The sequence below is a fragment of the Rhincodon typus genome, chromosome 29, assembly GCF_021869965.1.
Source record: "Rhincodon typus isolate 14 chromosome 29, sRhiTyp1.1, whole genome shotgun sequence".
NCBI lineage: Eukaryota > Metazoa > Chordata > Chondrichthyes > Orectolobiformes > Rhincodontidae > Rhincodon > Rhincodon typus.
In genome coordinates this window covers 5,527,487-5,540,844 of record NC_063360.1, presented here as the reverse complement: position 1 = coordinate 5,540,844, position 13,358 = coordinate 5,527,487, and the positions used below count along the sequence as shown (strand labels likewise).

Below are 13,358 nucleotides of genomic sequence, written 5' to 3'. Positions count from 1 at the left end.
AGGGTTGGATTTCCTGGAAATTAGAAGGTTAGGAGTAATTCAATCAAAACTTTCAAAATATTGACAGGGACTCATAAGATACAGAGAAATTTTTTACTGGTTGATGAGTTTAGAAGTTGGACCTATTGTCAAAAGATTAAAGCCAGGCTTTTCCAGAGTGAAATCAGGAGAAAATCCCTTCACATGAAGGATGGTAAAAGTTTAGAACTCTTTTCCACAAACAGCAACTGGTGTCAGAACAACGAAAACTGAGAATGAAAGATCTTTGCTATCCAAAGATAGTCACACGTAAGTCACATCACAGAACAGTGAAGATTCGTGCGACAGTGGAACAGTTTTGAGTGGCTGAATGGTTTAATCGTGTTCCTGTCTTCCCAGTGGGGGTATTTTGTGGATGTTTCAACAGGGTAGGGAAAGATTATTTATCGACTGGCCTGCGATCAATCTGTTTGAGGTGTTTGGCATTTGATGGAGCTGTACGTGAATAGAATTGACCTCAATACTTTTCCTTCCCATACCTGACATGACTCCCACTGAGAGTAAAATTCATCAAAATTAGTTAGCAAAGTGCGGATCTAATGCAGCAATTGTACATTACATCTGTATTCCCGTAAATGTACAATCCTATTGTATTGTGAGCTGATTGAATTTCACGTTATAGCTAATAACACCATGCTGCAGGATATGTTAGGAACATAACAAAGCCACTGGACATGTTATCCAGCACCAGTAGCTCTTAAAATCTACAGGCCTCCTAAATAGCATCTAAGAGTGCCATGGTGGCTCAGTGGTCAGCAAGCTGCCTCACAGCACCCGGGTTCAATTCCACCCCTGGGCGATTCTGTGGAGTTTGCACGTTCTCCCTGCACCTGTGGAGGTTTGATCCAGTTTTCCTCCACAGTCCAAAGATGTGCAGGTTGGGTGTATTGGGCATGCTAAATTGTCCTGTAGTGTCCTGGGATGTGCAGGCTAGGTGGATCAGCCCTGGGAAATGTAGGGGTTGGGTCTGGGTATGATGCTCTTCAGAGAGTTGGTGTGGATGCGATGGGCTGAATGGGCTGCTTCCACACTGTAATAATTCTAAGATTAAGTGCAGTTTGATGCTCACTCAGAGGTCAAGATAAATAGAAAATTAATCAAAAATCAATAAAAACCATTGGATTTCAAGGATGTATATCCCATTCTAAAAGAAGGAATTTGATTCTTAAGCAATATTCTGAAAGACATGAAACAATCACACTTCATTCGTTTATTTCTGCTGCCCATTTCCCAATCACTGATGTTGTCACAAGTCTAGAGGGATGGCTCCTGGAAGGCTGTGTCTATATAATGTGGGAATCCACTTGCTGTCTGGGGAGCTGTACTCAGACGATCACTCCAAGGTGAGATTACAAATACAATGCTTTAGGTTCATTACTTCTTATCTTCATTAATTAGTTGTGAAATGGGATGGGACCAGTGTGCACGCTGTATGTAATCCTAGAAAGATCAGGGTATAAAGTTTTCAATGTCAATATTTAAAATCAACAGGTTAATGAAATACTCTTCTTCTCTACCAAAGGCTTTCTGAATATCTGTAGAATTCATAGCAAAGTAAATGCATTGATGAAACATGTGAACAAAATAGATATGACTTCATAGCCATAATGGAGACATGGCTGCAGGATGAAAAGAATTGGTACTCAATATTGAGGTATATATAACTTCCAAGAACAATAGGAAGCTAGGTAAAGGTGGAAGGACACCATTGGTAATCAAAGATGTATTTGTGCAATAGAGACACCCTTGATTCAGGAGATCAGAATGCAGAATTGGTTTGGTTGAAGATGACGAATAGCAGGGGAAAGAACTTACTAGTGCAGGTGGTCTACAGGCCCCTTACAGTAACCACAATGTGGAACAAAATAGACAAGAAAAAATTTTGGGTGCTTGTGTTAATGCAGATAGCAATAATCATGGATAACTTCAATCTACATATAGACTGGAAAAATTCGATTGGCAGTGATAGCCTGGATGATTTGTCCATGGAATGCTTTAAAGGTAGTTTCTTAGATAAGCAAGTTTTGGAACTGACCAGTGAGCAGATTATATCGGAAGTACTATTGTGCAATGTGATAGAATTAGTTGATAACCTCAGAGTTAAGACACCTCTAAGGAACAGCAATCACAATAGAGGTACAGTGGCAGACATTTAGGGGATATTTCAGAATACTCAGAATAAGTATATTCCTACAATAAAGAAAAAATGCTAAAGGGAGAACCTACCATCTATAGTTAACAAATGAAGTTAGAGAAAAGGTTAAGGAAAAAGCAGAGAACTGAACAAAGATGGCTGGCAGGTCAGAATACAAAGAAAAGCAGAGAATGACTCACAAGGTTAATTAGAAGGAAGATTTTAGATGTGAGAGAAAGTTGGCCAGGAGTGTAAAACTAGATGGCAAGAGTGTCTACAGGGGTATTAATCAAGGAAAAGAGTAGGTAAAGTGAGTGCAGGTCTGTCAGAGAGTGAGAATAAGGAATTCAGAGTGGATAATAAGGAAATTGTGGACAAAATGAACAAATATTTTGCTTCGAGATAGTAGGAACTGCCGATGCTGGAGTCTGAGATAGCAAGGTGTAGAGCTGGAAGGCAGCATCAGAGGAGCAGGAAAGCTGACGTTTTGGATCCGGACCCTTCTTCAGAAATGGGGAAGGAGAAGGGAACTCAAATAAATAGAGAGAGGGGGAGGCGATGGTGGAAGGTGAATAGAGGAGCAGTTAGGTGGAGAGAAGACAGACAGGCCAAGGAGATGGGGATGGAGCCAGTAAAGGTACGTGTAGGTAGGGAGTTGGGATGGCGGTTGGTCAGTGAGGAGGGAGGGGAGGGTAGGTGGGAGGGAAGACGGACAGGTCAAGGAGGCGGGGATGAGGCTAGTAGGTAGGAAGTGGGTGTGGGGTAGGTCAGTGAGGTGGGAGGAGTGGATAGGTGGGAGAAAAGATGGACAGGTCAAGGAGGAGGGAACGAGCTGGGCTGGTTTTGGGATGAGGTCGGGGGTGGGGAGATTCTGAAGCTTGTGAAGTCCACATTGAGACCATTGGGCTGCAGGGTTCCCAAGCGAAGTATGAGGTGCTGTTTCTCCAGCTTTCTTCAACAAAAATTCTTCCTTAGACTAGCTCCTTGGACCACTTCAGAGAGCAGTCATGAATAAACCATATAACTGCACAACTGGAGTCACGTATAGGTAATGCTGGATAGGACAGTTCTTTAGAGAAGAAAGGACAGTTAGTGAAAACGTACACCCAACTAACCCCATTCTAGCCAGAAGCATTCATGTCACTATAGGCAGCCATTAAAGTGACAAACTGTTGGTTTATAAACAAAAATCCAGTTAATTCACTTTTTCAAAACCAGCTTCTTATATTTGTAATGAACTCAGAGAATACCAGAGAAATTCTGTTCCAGATTTCCAGCATCTGCCGTATTTCGCCACTATTCGCATATTTTGTTTATAGATATTTTTTTAAAAATGCAGTGGAAGTTGAATATCCTTTTGTGAATGAAGTATTCGCTCTGATAAATAACTACTATACCGTTGCTATTACCTTTGCCATTTCTGACTCAGAGGCTGGAACTCTACATTGAACCAAGGACCATCTATTACTTCAGTCCAATTTACATAAATTTTATATATATATTTTAAAATCACCTGTTCTTTCTAATAATTGGTTCTAAATTTTGAATAACTTTAATTAAATATACTTATTGGCAGGATTATTCAAATCCACAGTTTATTGCCATGAAGTACTTCCTTTTCAATGGAGCTATAATGCAAAAAGGTGATAGCTTATGATGAACAAGAATATTATTTGTGTGTATTGCTCATTTTGCCAAATAACTTTACCAAGCAGCTGTTTTCATAGTAATTGATGAATATTATCTACTTCATATACAAACCCATTGGTTTCGCTCCATTAGATTGTCCATCATGAAGTTCTCTCTGTTTGTGGGCTGTGTGGCGGTGTCTATTCTGGCTGCGGCCTCAGAACAGACATTTGATTCAATGCTGGATGAAGACTGGAAGAACTGGAAATCAGAGCATGAGAAGCAGTACACTGAGGTAAAAGGAGAAATTGCTCCAGTACAGAATGTATTTTAAGCATTCAGCTCATTCTGAAGGGGAAGGGATTGCCACATATTAAGAATGCTTAGTTGCTGTTAATGTGAAAGACACCTGTTGGCTGGAATGGATATGAATTGAAAGGTATTGATCCAGAAATTTCCATGGGCATTCTCCCAGTTTCTAACTCCATTAGGGGACTGACTGAACTCACAGAGAAACAACACTTGCAGCTGAAGTTTTTTTTTAATTCATGCGGGCATTACTAGTTAGGCCGGCATTTATTCCCTCGTCCCTAATTGCCCAGAGGGCAGTTAAGACCCATCCACATTGCTATGGGTGATGCCTAAAGGGCATCAGTGAACCAGATGGATTTTACCAGGCAGTCATCATCAGACCCTTGATTCCAGGCTTTTATTGAATTCAAATTCCACCATCTGCCATGGTGGGATTTGAACCCAGGTCCCCAGAACATTCCCTGGGTCTTGGAATTAAGTGTCCAGCAATGATACCACTGGGCCATCACCTCTCCATTCACAGAGGTGACAATGTTCTTGCAAATAGGCTGCAGAACTGCTGATAGTCCCACGACACTTACATTCAGGAGGCTTGCGAATTAAGTGCTAATCAGACATTTAACTGGTAGCACAAGGCTATCATGGGATTAAGGGCTAGGGAGTAGAATTGGCATTCAGAAACTGGGAAGGTGGTGCCTGTTGTCAGTAAGGCCCCCAGCTGAGTTCCAGGCCATAGGTAATTGAGAATGGTGTGGAGTTGCAGACAGAGGAGAATCTGCAGCAAACACAAGTGTATAGCCCTCTGTTTAAGGGCCTCAATAGATGTCAGTACAGAAAGCCTAATCTTGTATCTTACTGCCCTGTACTTCCTTGTGCAGTTTGGAAAGCAGTGAGTTCCATCCTACCTGATGAATCCATGTCAGGAAGGGCATTACATTCAACCCTTGGGGAACTCGGTTTAAAGCAATTTCACTGAACCCTGTGTTGAAGTTACCAAGAAAACCGTAAATATACCTCAAGCAGCTTCAGACTCATTCTTCTTCAATATATCAACATTGTCAGTGTGCACATAAATCACAGCACACCTCCAGAATGAAAGGAGTGGAGCAGACAAAATATTATCTGAGAAATGTATGAACGGTATTGTTTCACTGTTTTGCATTGCTCGTTTAAGAACATTATGTCCAGCAGTAAAGATCTCAATCTTGCTGCTCCGGGGGTTCAAACAGGTTTTGCTATGTGCATGTAGGGAAAGGGGAATGAGGGCAACTTCTCTGATCTGGGTGGGAGAATAAAAATCAGACTGGAAAACATTATTTCAGGTTTCACACAGAGAATTTTAAAGCTATTCTATGATTTTATGACTGGAAGATGCTGATTGGCTTAATGTCATTATTCAGGGTGAAGAGAGCTACAGGAGAATGATATGGGAGGACAATATGAGATTCATCAAACAACACAACCTGGAGCATTCGATGGGAAAATACGCATTTACTGTGGGAATGAACCAGTTTGGAGATCTGGTATGTACATGATGTATCGCCTGGGATCTATTAGATGCTGGATATTGTGGTGCTGTTACTGAGTGAGGTATGATCCGGTCAGTGATATCACAACACCTCATTTTAACAAAGAATCCCACCTCCTTTGCCAATGTACGTCTCTGACAAAATAGATTCTCCTTTCCATTTTACACCCCTTTTCGTTCGGTTTGGTCTTGTTAAAAAGCCAGTCCCATGGACCGGGACACTGCCCATATATCTGCTGTACTTTCCAAATATAAAGCATTGATTGGGTTTACCTGCATCAAACAAAGAGACAATTTTAAAATGATGACGTAGTGCTGACAGTACTGTACACACCTGCATGAATCTGCCCCCTGGCCCTTACCTCACACAGTGAGAACTAAAACCCATCACTGGGTTAAGTTTAGATTCTAATATCCTTTCTTGTCATAAAAATCACTGGAAAATTGTTGAGAAACAAATCAGATTGTGAAAGTGAAATAGAGGCGAAGTCTGAAATGTTAGATCCAGCTTAAAATTGCACCTTTCCCTCCGTCAAACAAAAAACCCAATGGAAACTGGTCCATAGATATTTTTCTGAAGAAGGGTCTAGCCAGAAGCGTCGGCCTTCCTGCTTCTCTGATGCTGCTTGGCCTGCTGTGTTCATCCAGCTCTACACCTTGTTGTCTCAGATTCTCCAGCATCTGCAGTTCCTACTATCATAGATACCTTCTGTTCACTCAGGTTTGATGTGTGGACTTCAACAATTCATTTTGGTAGGATATTCGACCATGGATGGCATCAAACCTGATCCTTGTCTAACAGCCACCTCCCAGTGTGATCAGAATTGGGAATACTGTCTGACTTTCTCTGCTAAATCAATGGTGCTGAGACCAATTCCATTACAGCGTTAACTGAGACTAGGGAATCAGACCAGGCTCACAATGAAATCTGAGACCCTCCTGATCAGGATGGTTCAGCTAAGCACCAATAACCTCAGCCATCATGGTGGACATCTGACCTACTCCCTTTGCAGTGAAAGTGATCTGTCAGGTTTTAATTGCCAGAAAAGATTATCAAATCATTTCTCACAAAATGGGGCACATGAATAATCACTGCTACTATTTTGGCTGCTGTACATAGACTAGGGAAATACTTTATCACTTCTGGATCTCCATTCTGCTTTATGCTGACTGTGAGACAATGGAGAGTTGCTTAATTTCCTGCATTCTTCAAGCATTGTTGAAGTCTGGAATGTCATCACTGCTCCGATCTCCCTACTTGCGAAATTCAGTGAATGGGTGGGAATGTAGCAGTGTGAGGTAATTGATTCTCCTCTTGTACGTTCTCCAGTACGGGCAGCATGGTGGCTCAGTGGTTAGCACTGCTGCCTCACAGCGCCAGGAACCTGGGTTCGATTCCACCCTTGGGCGACTGTCTGTATGGAGTTTGTACATTCTCCCCGTGTCTGCGTGGATTTTCTCCGGTTTCCTCCCACAGTCCAAAGATGTGTAGGTTAGGTGGATTGGCCATGCTAAATTGCCTGTAGTGTTCAGGGATGTGTTGATAGGGGAATGGGTCTGGGTGGGATGCTCTGTGGTTGGGGTGGACTTGTTGGGCCGAAGGGTTTGTTCCCACACTGTAGGGATTCTGTGACTCAGTAAAAGCCAGTCACTTGATTAATAAATAGTCATGTGTTTGATTTTCTAGACAAATAAAGAGTTTAATGAACTCATGAATGGATTCCGACCAGTAGAGGCTAATAACGCGAATGAAGTTGATAAATTTGATGCTGACATAAATGATGAGGAGTCTGATGAAGATGAAAATGATGATTATCTGGAAGATGCCACTGTTGACTGGCGTGAAAAAGGATATGTGAATCCGGTGGAAAACCAGGTAAAAATCATAAGGAATTCTTCCAGGGATTATTAAGTGAAAAAAAATCTTGAATTTCTGATGAATACTTCAGCCTCATTTTTAGATCCTGTTCGCTCAGAAATGCCTGCCCTGACTATTAGTTGCAATTATGTATGTGAATTAGCTATTGGTGAGGCATCGAATCATAATGTGAGTAGTCTATGTCAATGTTCATTCTTTTGAATTAAGTGACTATCAGATATTGTTTTTCAAAGTTTAAAAGTTTTATGAAATTACTGGAATATATTTTAAAATTCAGGTGTACATGTTGCAGTCTAACATATGAAATAAAACATTCAGATCCAACCTTGCAAAACTCAACATCGACACTTTTCTAAAATGCACTGTCAATATTCCTTGTATTACCATGTCCAGTCTCTATTCAAGAACATTTGAAAGGGAGAGGCTGAATAGGCTGGGGCTATTTTCCCTGGAGCATCAGAGGCTCAGGGGTGACCTGGTGATGTGATTTCTGACCTAGAAAAATCAAATCCTTAAAGGTCACCCCTTGTTCTGTTATAGTTTACTGTCAGCTTTTTAGTTCCAATTTGGTTCCCCCACCAATATGTCATCCACTTCAATCTCCAACGTAAGACCTAGCAGTGCCTCCTTTCCGGTTGGACTCAGAACATTTTGCATCAAGGAAATTCTGCTGAACACATTTTAGAAATTTATCCCAGCCTTTACCCTTTACTCTGACATTATCCAAATCAATCTTTGGGCAAGTAAACTCTCCCAATGTCATCATCTAATGCTTGTTGCATTTTCCTGTGATTTCTCCTCAAATTTTCTTCTCAAACTGTCTCTCTCTGCTTAGAGATCTGTAGAATATTGTCAGTCATGTGACATATCCTTTTCCTTCTCAATTCTAGCCAATGGATTCTGTCCTTGCGCCTCAAAGGCATTGTCGGTAATCAGGAAAGTCACTTCATACTTTTTTTTTACATTCTATTACTGTCCTGTCCTTTTTGAGCACTTTATATTCTTGCATATTAAAAAGAGTTCAATTCTTACCATTTTGATTGTTTCAATGATAATTATTACATCATATTCACACTTGGCTATTAGTTTTGTAATTTACCAATCTTATTCAGCACACTTTGTGTATTTTTTCAACAATCTCTGTAGTCCTTATAAGTCTACTCCTATTCATTGTGCTCCTACTTCCTGCTGCAATACTATCCAGTGCTTTATGCACCTTGTTCCACTTCTCTCCTATGTGCTGGTGCCTATTCCCCTTGTCTATTAGTTGAAACTCTCCCCAGCCACTCAAGTGAACCTCCCTATGAGGTATACCCACAGGCAAGGGTACCTCCTGAACCCGCCTGATTCCCATTGCCTCAGAAATCTGAAGGCCTCCCTTTCTGCACATGTAATTGAAGCCTCCCATTGATCCTTTGTCTCTTCCTATTCCTGCTTTCGCAAATGGGAAGATTAGTCTTGAAATTACTGTTCATGAAGCCCCACATTTTAATTTGCTGTGTGATAGCTAAGATTCTGACTCTGGGACCGAAATACCTGCTCACTCACAGTTTCTGGGTCATTCCCGTCCCCTGTAGATTACCCTTCATTTTATTCTTCACTCTGACATTAGTGAGGCAATATACCATGTAGGACTCCATGAATGGTAAAAAGTTGCAGCATGCTGCTATGCAGAGGCACCTGGGTGTCCTTGTGCATGAATCACAGAAGGTAGGTCTGCAGGTACAACAAGTAATTAGGAAGGCAAATGGAATTTTGTCCTTCATTGCTAAAGGGATTGAAATAAAAAGCAGAGAGGTTATGTTGCAGCTGTACAAGGTGCTGGTGAGGCCACACCTGGAGTACTGTGTGCAGTTTTGGTCTTCTTACTTGAGAAAGGATGTACTGGCACTGGAGGGGGTGCAAAGGAGGCTCACTAGGTTGATTCCGGAGTTGAGGGGATTGGCTTATGAGGAGAGACTGAGTAGATTGGGATTATATTCATTGGAATTCAGAAGATTGAGGGGGGATCTTATAGAAACATATAAAATTATGAAGGGAATAGATAAGATAGAAGTAGAGAGGATGTTTCCACTAGCAGGTGAAGGGCATAGCCTCAAGATTAGGGGGAGCAGATTTAGGACTGAACTGAGAAGGAATTTCTTCACCCAGAGGGTTGTTAATCTATGGAATTCCTTGCCCAGTGAAGTAGTTGATGCTACTTCAGTAAACGCTTTTAAAAAAAAGGTAGATTTTTTTTGAACAATAAAGGAATTAAGGGATACGGTGAGAACGCGGGTAAGTGGATCTGAGTCCACGAAAGGATCAGCCATGATCTTATTGAATGGCGGAGCAGACTCAAAGGGCCAGACGGCCTACTCCTGCTCCTAGTTCTTATGTTCTTGTGTTCTTGTGACTCCTGATAACACTGTTTCACCGACTGTGGAGCCTCCAGAAATAATTACATTCCTACTTTCTGCTGTTCCTTGCTATGCAGCCCATTGTCCATTGATTCAATGGTCAAGACTGTGCTCCCTCGAGATTTTACCACTCTCAAACATCTCATACTGCTGAGTAACAGTTTCACAGTGGTACATTCAAGAAATTCTTGCTCGTCTTGTCTCTTCCCATTCTTCCAGATGGCCACTGATCCCGATTCATAAACTCTTACTGCCTGTGGAGTGACCGCCACCTGAAATGTACATTCTCATTCTCCCTGTTGCTCCTCAAGTTCAGAAACCTTTAGCATATATCAGGCAGTTAACTGCTTGGTTTGGAGTGCTCCTAAATCCTCCCATCTCTGCCGAGTCTAAGGACCTGTCTAATTATCAGTGGTAGCAGGAACACTGCTGTTGAGTCCTAACAAGAAAAGGCATATATATTAGATAACAAGAGGTAGTTTCTTGCATCATAACAATGGGTACATTTTAAAATAACTAGTTAGACATAATTACTTAAAGCAATCAAGAGAAATTTCTAACCTCATCAGGATCTTGTGCAATACTGATTGATTCTCCACCCAGGACTGTGAGACATCGACGGTTGGTTGGAGCTTAAGGCAAGTTCAACATTAACTCTTCCAGAACCAATATGCGTGCAACACTGAGCTCAAACCAGAGCAGCTAGAAGCACTTCCTACACCAGTTGATTGAAGCCTGAATATCAAGCAGTATGCAAAATTTATTCTGCACCTGAATCCACTCCTAAACTTCCTTATTAAACTATTCATGTGAATTAGCTATTGGTGAGGCATTGAATCATAGTGTGAGTAGTCTATGTCAAAGTTCATTCTTTTGAATGTCAGTCATGCCACATTTCTAAAGAGAACGTACCCTTCAATCCCTACCACTCAGACTGTCACCAATTGCATGTGTTTTTGATAAACTTCAGAAAAAAGAGGAACTGACCTCGCTAGTTTATAAACAGCACTTCACCTGACAATAAATGGAAGGAATATTTTAATGTTATCCAGAATATTTTTAATGTGATCGTATTTCTGTCATTACCAGGGACAGTGTGGTTCCTGCTGGGCTTTCAGTGCGACTGGGGCCATTGAAGGACAGTGGTTTGCAAAAACTAACAAACTGGTTCGCCTTAGTGAACAGCAGCTGATTGATTGTAGCAGATTATATCGAAATGCTGGCTGCAATGGTGGATGGATGTCATATGCCTTTGAATATATAGTCAATAGTGGTGGCATCAGTTCTGCTGAAGATTACCAATATGTAGCAGAGGTAAATTACTTTTAAATGCATTTTCGGGTATGTTCGTGGTGTTTAGACAGTGGACCCCAGTGCTAATTGAATGAGGAGTTAAGGGTGCTTGTATTCCTGTGTATTGCTGCTCACCATTCTATGAGCCAGCATGTTGATGTGACAGTCAACTGAATCATCAGATCATTCAGCATGTTCTGTACTTGATCTGGGGAATGCACACCACCCAGTACAACAGTTACTGCACCAACATTTTCATACAGTTCCAGCACCAACTCTCTACTCTTAAACCCTATGCGTCAGCTAATAAAGGCAAGTATTCCATCTGCTTTCTTAACCACTTTATCCACCTGTCCAGGTACCTTAAGGGGCCAGAGGATGTGCATACCGGGGTCCCACTGATTGTTTGTGTTTTCCAGGGTCCTACTATTTATCATGTATTCCACTGCCTTGTTTGTCCTACCCAATGCATCGCCTCACACTTACCCAGATTGAATTCCTCTTGTCACTGATCAGCCTGTCCAAATCCTCCTGTAATCTAAGGATATTGTCCTCACTATCTACCACATCAAAATGTTTGTATTATCTACAAACTTACTGATCAACCCTCCTACATTCAAATTTAAGTAATTCATATATACCACAAACATTCAGGACCCCAAAACTGATCACGGAGGAACCCACTAGATACAGGCTTCCAGTCACAAAAACACCCCTTGACTGTCCCTCCATGCTTCCTGCCACTCAGCCAATTGAGGATCCAATTTGCCAAATTTGCTTGAATCCCCTGGGCTCTTATGTTTGCTATCAATCATCCACGCAGGTCCTTATCAAAAGCCTTTCTGAAATCTAAGTAGACTACATCAAAAACGTTGCCCTCATCTACAAACCTCTCCAAAAAAGTCAAAGACGTTAATCAGGCATGATCTCTCCTTAACAAAAATTATGCTGACTGTTCTTGATTAAACCCTGCCTCTCCAAACACAGATTAATTTAGAATTGGGTCCATTAGTTTCCCCCTCCACTAAAGTTAGACTGACTGGCCTGTAGTTTTTGGGAGCAATGGATAAACCAGGGAACTACCAGGAAATAATCTGTGATTTGTATATCTTGAAGCTGCACTAACTGCAGTGCAGTGTGCTGACCAAAATCTGCTTACCAATAAAGAAGGAGATCTTTCAATAGTTACCACATTTACAGGCAGCTTGTTATCTTTTAAACCTGGAAGTGGTGGTCACCTTCAATAATTGAAGCAGTGTTTTAAGATCAGCTATTAATGATCTTGTAAAAAAATATCACAAGTACTTGGAAAATATGATGCAGAATGAAAAAATAATAACTTTTCATATTTTCTCTAACATTTAGCAGCAAAACTGCACATTTATGAAAAACAAGATTGCTGCCAAGATCAGACACTATGCCTTTGTCATTAGAACAGAAACATATTTAAAAAGGGCGGTGGCAAGGATTGGACCAATATCTGTTGCTATTGATGCAAAGGAGAGGAGTTTCCAGTTTTATAGACAAGGTAAGAAACAAAAGCTCTCAATGATGTGCATCAGTTGGCTTATCAACCAATTCTGTACAAAATACAGGACTAAAAATCATACATCCACTTGTACTCTTTGCAAATTACTTTTATTTTTAATTCTTTTACAGTATTTTAGAATGGAAACTGCCATACCCCTTTCCGTCACTGATGTCTTACCAGCCCCTGTGCTTAGATGCAATTCAGTCCTATGGGATTGAAATTGAATCAGATTTGTAACTAAGTGCAGAAATGGGGATGGGTAATATTCCCATTCCCATTCATAGGCAGCTCATAAACTTCTTCCTATTGACTCAAAACCTTTGGTGCAGGAGGTGGACAGGAGAAGAGAGGTGCCCTCCCTCAGTAGGTGGCCTTCCTGACAGACATTGAGAAGGCAGTGGGAGGTGTTAGCTGACATGGTGAATGCCAAAAGTCTCATCCAAGGATTTGGATGCAGTGCTACAAAAGGTCAACATGAGTGAATGTATCTTCACATGCTACATCCTTACACAAACTGCTGCATTCATTTCACTCATGTGATAACCCTAAAGAGACTGGGTAGACCATTTAGGACTCAGGTGAGGTGACATATCTTCACCCAGAGAATGATGAGC

The 13,358-nt window shown here is 41.2% G+C and overlaps 1 protein-coding gene across 5 annotated transcripts in view; it reads left to right on the top strand.

The window, feature by feature from the left end:
- Positions 1 to 13,358, top strand: part of LOC109930144 (procathepsin L-like) — a 79,918-nt gene that overhangs the window by 63,443 nt on the left and 3,117 nt on the right. For 2 of the 5 annotated variants that reach the window (XM_048614204.1, XM_048614201.1), the window contains 5 exons: positions 3,956 to 4,097; positions 5,515 to 5,637; positions 7,330 to 7,518; positions 11,010 to 11,234; positions 12,579 to 12,741. In XM_048614204.1, coding sequence (XP_048470161.1) covers positions 3,966 to 4,097; positions 5,515 to 5,637; positions 7,330 to 7,518; positions 11,010 to 11,234; positions 12,579 to 12,741 — 832 coding nt within the window. In that variant the 5' untranslated portion in view covers positions 3,956 to 3,965. Of the gene's footprint in view, positions 1 to 1,360; positions 1,383 to 3,955; positions 4,098 to 5,072; positions 5,246 to 5,514; positions 5,638 to 7,329; positions 7,519 to 11,009; positions 11,235 to 12,578; positions 12,742 to 13,358 lie in introns of those variants that run through there. The other 3 variants (XM_020529685.2, XM_048614202.1, XM_048614203.1) reach the window with 3 other exon arrangements.